Here is a 9,021-nt window from a genome sequence, read left to right as displayed (position 1 = left end):
GCATATATGTTAGTCTTGCCAAACATTTAAAAAAGGACATAGCTTTGATAAAACATGACCCAAGACTAATAACTAACGGACTGAATAAAAGAAAATAACAAGCTAACGGCCCAACTACTTTGGCCCATTTCCTTACATAATATAAAGGAAAACAAGAAGTAAAGTAATAGGCCCAAACTAGCCCATGGCCCATGTATTCCGTTCATGGATTGTTACACGATGCTTATGGCTATGAATGCAACTAACAAATCGAACTAGCCGTGCAATCCTGTTGGCTTCATGTTACCAATTCATTATCCGACTGGAGTTGGAGCATCTTCAATAAACCGGACTGCTTTACTTCACAATCTCGAATCTTGTCATCGTGCTTGCATGTGCTAATGAACCGCAATTGTGTCGAACACATTTGCCACAATGCCTCTTTATAGCTACAAACCTAAGCATATCCATCCAATCACAGCATTACCAAAGATTGTTTTCATCACAATTTTTGTTTTCTGTTTCTTTTTTGGGCGAAGTTGAATGAGATTGATTTTTGAAATGGCACAGGACAGGTATATACAAAGGGTAAAAAGAAATGTAAAGGAGAATTGAACATTCTAAATACTAAAATGCCAAAAATATATGCCGCTCCCCTGTTCTTGAATAGGAGTACCAATTTATGCAGCAACCAGTTGCTCCTTGGCAGCGAGCTGATCCTGGATGTATTGAGGTACAACATCAAACTTGGCTAATTGCATGATGTAGGATGCACGACCTTTTGTCATCCCTCGGAGTGTGCTAACATACTGGAACATCTCTGCCAGAGGGACCAGCGCATCAACCACCTGCAATAACATTCCGAAACCACCAGCAAAAGGGATATCAAAACCTCAAAAGAATGGATCAGAAGAAAATAACGAAGCTTATGATCAAGTGCCGATCAGCTTTCTATTTCTTGTTTGAAGGCATTCATTTGTGAGGGGAAAAAGTCGAGACTATGGTAAGAAGGGCCCATGAAGAGTGATCGTTACAATTGGCAATTCCCTCATGTCAAATTTCTTTTTATTCGTTTTCTTTCTTCCATTTGCTTTTCCAGGGGTGGGGGTAGGGTAAGGGGATACTGGCTTCCAAAAATTTGGAAACTGGTATTGAAATCCCAAGATAAAAGTGTACAAGCACAGATTTACAATCATGAAATGAATAGATCATGATGATCATGCATTAAACTTGGTCTTTGTTGACATAAATGGTGGCATGAAATTACAAATGCAGCCAGATTGACTCAAAAATAAGTGATACCATGCAGTTGTAAGAGTTCTTTAAGATATAGGACCAAGAAGTTAAGCAAGATGTAAGAGGTCATTAGGCATACCTTCAGACCACCAGGCTTGTCACCGAAGCTGTTGATTTGACCTCTCCTTGAGTTTAGATCACCAATTACATCTCCTAAATGTTCTTCAGGCGTGACAACTTCAACTTTCATTATAGGTTCAAGCATCTTTGGGGCAGCCTTCCTCATCCCTTCACGAAAAGCTCCTCTGGCTGCCAGCTGGAATGCCAGGACACTTGAATCAACATCATGGTAAGAACCATCTACTAGCACTGCACGTACATCAACAACAGGATATCCTGCAAGCACACCATTACTCATGCATTCCTCCAATCCTTTCATCACCCCTGGAATGTATTCTTTGGGCACTGCACCTCCCTTGATTTCGCTCTTGAATTCATAACCGCTACCTGCTTCCATGGGTTCAAATCGTACGGTGATGTCAGCAAACTGACCTTGTCCACCGGACTGTTTCTTGTGAACGTATTTCACCTCTGAGACTCTAGAAATGCTTTCTCGGTAATTTACTTGAGGAGCACCGACATTAGCTTCCACCTATGTGCAACAAGCAACCAAGTTATGGCAATTCAAATTACCTTAAAAGCCAAGAGTAGTGTTCTTTTTATATTCTCCAACACTAATTAATATCTCTAATAGAAAAGCTTGATGAAATGTATTGATTCTATCAAGGAGCTTGGTAATATAGAGGTGGTTGACATGTTTGTTCACGCGCATGGTGGTTAAAGTAATATCCCAAAGAAACATCTTACGAGGTGTCCAAGACTACATTATGAGCCTGAGAAGCTAATATATGTACTGAAAACCAAATATATGGAGTTTTGCATATAAACCTTAAACTCCCTCTTGAGCCGATCAACAATAATCTCAAGGTGCAATTCCCCCATCCCTTCAATCACTGTCTGGTTGATCTCTTCATCTCGTGAGAAGTGGAAAGAAGGGTCTTCTTGAGCAAGTTTGACCAACCCGGCTGCCATCTTATCAATATCAGCTTTAGTCTTGGGTTCAATTGCAACCTTAATCACAGGTTCAGGGAAATCCATGCATTCGAGCACAACAGGATTCTCAGGATCACACAATGTTTCTCCTGTAATGGTATCTTTTAGACCACCAAGAGCAACGATGTCACCTGTTAAAGCAACCTTAACGTCCTCTCTACTGTTTGCATGCATTTCTAGAAGTCTACCGATCCTCTCTTTTTTTCCTTTGTTTGCATTCAGTACATAAGATCCTGCAGCTAGCTTCCCTGAATACACTCTCACAAATGTAAGGGATCCCACGAATGGATCACTCATGATCTTGAAAGCAAGTCCGGAAAATGGTTCGTCATCACTTGCAGCCCTTTCAATCGTCACTTCTGGGTTTTCGGGGTCAGTTCCCTTCATTGCTGGCAAGTCAATTGGAGAAGGCAAATAATCCACAACAGCATCAAGCAATGGTTGAACCCCCTTATTTTTAAAAGCCGAGCCACATAATACTGGGACAAAACTGCTTCCAATAGTTCCCTTTCTTATTAATTTCTTAATGGTTTCCTCATCAAATTCAACTCCTTCGAGGTAGCTCTCAATAGCCTGATCATCTAACTCAACTATGGTTTCTATCATCTGTGACCGATACTCTAGTGACAGCTCCTGAAGATCTGCTGGAATATCCTCATACACAAACTTAGCACCCAACTCTTCTCCTGACCAAAGTATAGCTTTCATCTTCACAAGATCAATGACTCCCTGAAAATTATCTTCTGAACCAACTGGTATTTGAATCACCAGTGGTTTAGCTCCCAAATTTGTCACTATCATGTCTCTTGTTCGGAAAAAGTTTGCTCCAAGACGATCCATCTTATTGACAAAGCAAATTCTGGGTACCCCATATTTATCAGCTTGCCTCCACACAGTTTCAGATTGTGGTTCCACACCAGCAACACTATCAAACAAGCATATAGCACCATCCAATACCCTAAGAGCTCGCTCCACTTCAAGAGTGAAGTCGACATGGCCAGGAGTATCAATGATGTTAATCCGATGTTTGTTCCAAAATGTAGTAGTAGCAGCAGATGTTATGGTAATCCCTCTTTCTTGTTCTTGCTCCATCCAGTCCATTGTAGCTGTACCTTCATGTACCTCACCTATTTTATAGTTTCTTCCTGTATAATAAAGAATCCTTTCAGTTGTAGTAGTTTTCCCCGCATCTATGTGAGCCATAATTCCAATATTGCGATAATCCTTCAATGGTACTTCACGCTTTGACTCTGCCAAAAAGACAAAAGAAATTCAACTCTACTATGTTAGCTCATAGCCTCATATACAGAAGCTTGCCCAAACTACAAACAGCTTTCTAAGTTACATAAATCCATTTACAGGTCAAATCAAAACTTTTTGTCTCCATTTTAAAGAATTGAGCTGAATTTTCTGATGATAAAATGAAAGTAAAATTGACTTTTGCCACAGTAATCTTATAGCCACTACCATATATAGAACATATTTCCAATACATGGCAAAAGGAACTGTTATTTTTTTCTTGAAACTTATAAAATGGGAATTTTTGGTGTGGAATATCAACACCAGAAATCGTAATAGCCAAGCTTCCTTGAACATTTTTCACTTAACCCTACCTCGATATGATGAACTTTCGAAAGATATAAGAGAAGGGTTACTATTATTTGTATTTAATGCCAATATGCACGGGAACACTAAATTGTATTTTTGTAGCATGATAATTGGTCAAAGAATATATATTACATTCCACAAGATACATTTTTTTTTTTTTTTTTTTTTCACAAAATGTGATATTTAATTGACAACGCTTTATACTGTGTTCGTATCTAGCTATTTGAAGGAGCCAAATGGTACTATTTCAGATGATGTAGAGGCTAACTTATTTTTATATCATTTGACATGCATTCCAAAAATTCTATTGTTTGTTGAGCAATACAATGGACGCAGAAATGGATACATTTCATCTCCACATAACATCCTAACGCCTTCCTTTAAGAAACCCAAAACAAGAAAATATAACCAATTACCAATTTCGCCCACTAAAATTGGAAATTGACAGTCAGCGTCCGTTGAACTCGAAAGAAACTACAAATTACATAAACAAATCAGAAAAGAACTTGTACACAAAAGAGGGGACGAGGTAGTCCAAAATGAAAACTTTCTTCTGAAATGAGAATTTGATTTGATTCATTTTAAGCGGGGAAGCAAAAGAAACCAAACATGAACTGAACTATACAAGTAATTCAACAATTCATTGACTATTAATTAAAAAAATTGCCTACATAAATTAACAACTTAAATAAAAGGGTAGACGAAAATCATTTCAAGAAAATTAAACTTCAAACTACACTAGTCAGAGAAACTAAGACTAAGAGATAGAGAGAGACCGTCAGCTGCCATGGCGAAGACAGAAAAGCTTCTGCTGCTCCGCCAAGTGGAGGGCGTCGAAGATAATGAGCTGAATAGCAAAACGTTAAAGAAATGGGAAGAAGAAGAAGAAGATAATGAAGCGAAAGACGAAGAGGGTGGTCGTCGAGGAGGACGAAGACCCAGAAACCGAGCCCGAGTGAGCGGAATTGTAGACCTTCTTTGTGACCCATTTACCCTGAAATTGCACACCGACGAAGCTGATACTCTCACTGACTCTGCCGCCATTTTTGCCTGCGCGCGTGACAGCGTGAGTGAGACTACGTTAGTTATTTTGGCTGGCTCTCTCTCTCTGTCACCTCTGGGACAAAGGAAAACTTGATGGTTTGGCTTCCCTTTCCTTTTTGGTCGTTCTGAACATGATGAGTTTTTTCCCCCCTCAGATTCTTAGCTAAATGACAAATGCCACATTCTACATAGTTCCAGAAAAATTATCAATATAGATGAGGGTATTCTTGGATTATGGATAATAAAATAGTATCATTCTATGTAATTAAGATTATATATATAAATATTAATTTTAATTGATGTAAATATTAACTAAGATTAATATATATTTAATATAAATATTAATCTTAATTAATACATAGTACGTTTTCATACTCTGACAATGTAAATTAGTGTATACCTTCTATGTCCAAAGATGAAAATTAAGTTGTTTGAATAAGATACAAAACTATGACCCCAAAAAATAAAAAATAAAACTAAACTTGAAGTCGAATTCTGAAGAGGGTGTAAAGCTCAGCCCAGAAATTGAACTTTATATTATGGGCCGGGTCCCATTCAAAATTCAGCCTCAGCTATTAAAAGGAGAAGCTGTCCTAGCCCACCACTTTCCTCCAATTTTGTTTGAAGTCTGGCCCATTAACGAGCTGCTTTTAATTATCCATTGAAGCACAAGCTCTGTTTCCATCCTTTTGGGGGCCCTGGAATTTTAATCTGTACTCTAATATTTGTTTTGCATTTCAATATAATCGAAAGATCCATAGAGAGAATTGAGAGATTCGAACAACAAAATATCATTAATTTGTGCCCCAAAGCTCCAGATATGCACAAAAGAAAGGGGTGTGTGTAATTTCAGCGAACGTTGGGGGTGTAATAAGAATAAATAATGGTTGTGGGCCTCAATTATTTGAAATGACTATACACATCCATATAAACCTTATCTAAAATCTTATGATTCTTATCTCTAAATAACTTATTGCCAAGTACAGTAGTATCCTCGTAGAGGCTAAAACAAGGGCAAGATAATATATATGTGTCACACACACACATACCTGAAGAAGTGTCAACTTGCATAGAAGCATCCCAAGAAGTTTAAAGGCTTTTTATCGTACTTCTTATGATCACGTTTTCCCGTTCACAAATTAAGCTCTGCATGTTGAATATAGGCGTTTCTGCCAAGCGGTTGTGGTGGCCGTGGCATGCAAACGATGAGAAAGGCGAACTTCCTGGAGCAACTCTTACTGCTTTACTCTCTGTATTTGCGGTGTTTTGGTTCCTGTGGGCAGCCAATAAATCAAGGAAGGTGATACCTCCATTGCCGCCAGGCCCCCGAGGTTTCCCACTGGTCGGGTACCTTCCTTTTCTGGGTACAAATCTTCATAGGAAATTTGAGGAACTCGCAGGGGTCTATGGCCCTATCTACAAGGTTTGGCTTGGAAATAAATTGTGGGTAGTTGTCAGCTCACCATTACTTGTGAAAGAAGTGGTTCGTGACCAGGACACAATATTTGCAAACCATGACAATTATATAGCTGCTCTAGCTGTAACGTATGGAGGAGCTGATGTTACACTTTTACCTTATGGTCCTGACTGGAGGAAGTTGCGCAAGATATTCACACGAGACCTGCTAAGTAATGCAAATCTGGATGGTTCTTTTACTCTTCGGAGAGAAGAGGTTAAGAAGTCCATAAGAAAGATGTATGACAAAATTGGCACTCCCGTAGATGTTGGGGAATTGGCGCTCGTGACGGTGATGAACACCATCGTGAGCATGGTGTGGGGTGGCACGCTGCAAGGAGATCAGGAAGGGACAGATATTGGGTCTGAGTTTAAGAGTATGTTGTGGGAGCTAATGGTGCTAGTTGGAAAACCAAATGTTTCTGACTTTTTCTCTGTGCTTGCAAGGTTTGATTTACAAGGGATTGAAAGGGAAGCAAAGAAGATTTTCCAATGGTGTGATCGCATTTTTGATTGTGCCATTGATAAACGGATGAACTTGGCCAAGGCCAAATTAGAAGAGGGGCCAGGAATGACTGAACAAAGGAAAGACTTTTTGCAAATTCTCTTGGAGCTAACGGAGCGTGAGGATGCTGCAACATCACTTAGCATGACCCAAGTGAAGGCCTTGCTTTTGGTATGTCCCATTTTTTTCTTTGTGCTTGATCTATTAAGATTAGTCCCATCTTGGGAGCAAAACCAGCGTTTGATTTTAGTTGAATTTCTAGTATAAATTTTATCAGACACATGCAAAATCTTAGCTTTGAGGTAATTTATTATTATTATTTGTCCGTTCTATGGAATATCTCACTAGAGTGTTAATTTATAGGATATAGTGATAGGTGCATCGGACACTACAACAACGACACTGGAATGGCTGGCAGCGGAGCTGATGCAGCATCAAGAGGTAATGAGAAAAGTCAATGAAGAATTGACACAAGTTGTTGGTTTGGACAACTTAGTGGAAGAGTCCCATTTGTCCAAATTGCATTATTTAGATGTTGTCATTAAAGAGACCTTACGTTTGCACCCAGCACTTCCTCTCATAGTACCTCGTTGTCCAAGCCAATCTAGCACTCTTGGTGGGTACTGGATACCCAAAGGTACTAGGGTTTTGTTAAATGTTTGGGCTATACAAAGGAATCCAGAGTTTTGGGACAATCCCTTGGAATTTCAACCGGAGAGGTTCCTAAATGATTCTATCAAGGTGGACTATTCTGGCCACAATTTTAACTATTTTCCATTTGGATCCGGAAGAAGAATATGCGCGGGGCTTCCACTTGCAGAGAGGATGCTAAAATATATAATAGCTTCGTTTTTGCATGCATACGAGTGGAAATTGCCAGAGGATACAAAGCAGGATTTTTCAGACAGATTTGGTTTGGTTACTAAGAAAGTGCAGCCGACGGTTTTAATTCCAACACCAAGGCTGTCTAAATCTAAGCTCTACACAGAATAAACTACTCTATATCCATAAATATCATGCATGTATATAGCGTAGTTAATTTCTCGTGTCACAGATTGTACGTACGTACTCATGTGTGGCTCCCCGAGCATTACTTGTCAGCCTGTAAATTATTATGAAGCATGCATTATATAATGTACTTCAATGTTATATCCTTTCTTTAATTACTTCTTCTTGGCTAAATAATAATGCTTGAGATCATGCTTTAATTTTACATAATTCTGATTTACATTTGACTAGAAAGGTTAATAATTAACATGTTGAACGCACTACTACTGATCATGTAGTAATTAGTATGCCACATCATGATCAACAACTAGCAATATTAAAAACTATTCATTTAATAAGTAATTAACAAAACTCATTTATAGGCTGCATACAACTTTGGGCTGGGGATCGATCCCAGTTATTTTGATGAGTAATGCTTACTCATCAATATCTCAACTTCCATCATTCTATGACGTGTCATTAGATGATTAAAGATTATTTATTATATTTCACTTATAAACCTATCATCTAATATCACATCATGAAATGATGAAAATTAGGATGATGAATAGATTTTTTCTATTTCGATACACCAGCACCAGTTCAATTGGGGGGTGAATACATGATGAATTAAGTTTATTTTTCCAACCTGATTTTCTTTGATAACCACTATACTAAGTTCAGTACTTGATAAGACTCCAGAAACTACAACGCGTATTTAACAATTTAGCATTTTCTTTGAGAATTCTTTACTATGACTCCTGTGTATCGGATAGGTTTAAAATTTGGATATATAGTGGGATGAGATTTTTTTTGTTTTAGATGAAAGTTAAAAATATTATTTTTTAATATTATTATTGTTTAGAGATTTGAAAAAATTGAATTATTTATTATATTTTATATGAAAATTTAAAAAATTTGAAGTGATGAGATGAGAATTTTGTATATCATTCCACTTTTCAAAATAGTACTGGTCAAGAGTCTGATCAAGGGGAACTATTTTGGCCACAATTTTAACTATTTTCCATTTGGATAAGAAAGAATAATATGCATGGGGCTTCCGCACTATAGGAAATGCTGTTTTTTCTCGGGAG

The 9,021-nt window shown here is 38.0% G+C and overlaps 2 protein-coding genes across 2 annotated transcripts; one reads left to right on the top strand and one right to left on the bottom strand.

Moving 5' to 3' along the window:
* Positions 1 to 601: 601 nt before the first annotated feature.
* LOC121235078 (elongation factor G-2, chloroplastic-like) lies at positions 602 to 5,143 on the bottom strand. Its single transcript, XM_041131305.1, has 4 exons — positions 4,713 to 5,143; positions 2,164 to 3,578; positions 1,355 to 1,867; positions 602 to 827 (listed from the first exon to the last, which is right to left on the bottom strand). Exons 1-4 carry the CDS (start codon positions 4,978 to 4,980, stop codon positions 660 to 662), a joined length of 2,364 nt encoding a protein of 787 aa, XP_040987239.1. The 5' UTR covers positions 4,981 to 5,143; the 3' UTR covers positions 602 to 659.
* Positions 5,144 to 5,964: 821 nt separating this feature from the next.
* Positions 5,965 to 8,103, top strand: LOC121235080 (labd-13Z-ene-9,15,16-triol synthase, chloroplastic-like). The gene is made up of 2 exons (XM_041131307.1): positions 5,965 to 7,111; positions 7,304 to 8,103. The coding sequence occupies exons 1-2, from the start codon at positions 6,095 to 6,097 to the stop codon at positions 7,931 to 7,933; spliced, it is 1,647 nt and encodes a 548-aa protein (XP_040987241.1). The 5' UTR covers positions 5,965 to 6,094; the 3' UTR covers positions 7,934 to 8,103.
* The last annotated feature ends 918 nt before the right edge of the window (positions 8,104 to 9,021 follow it).

This window comes from Juglans microcarpa x Juglans regia, chromosome 6D (assembly GCF_004785595.1).
Source record: "Juglans microcarpa x Juglans regia isolate MS1-56 chromosome 6D, Jm3101_v1.0, whole genome shotgun sequence".
In the NCBI taxonomy this organism is placed as follows: domain Eukaryota; kingdom Viridiplantae; phylum Streptophyta; class Magnoliopsida; order Fagales; family Juglandaceae; genus Juglans; species Juglans microcarpa x Juglans regia.
This window is presented reverse-complemented; position numbering and strand designations above follow the sequence as displayed.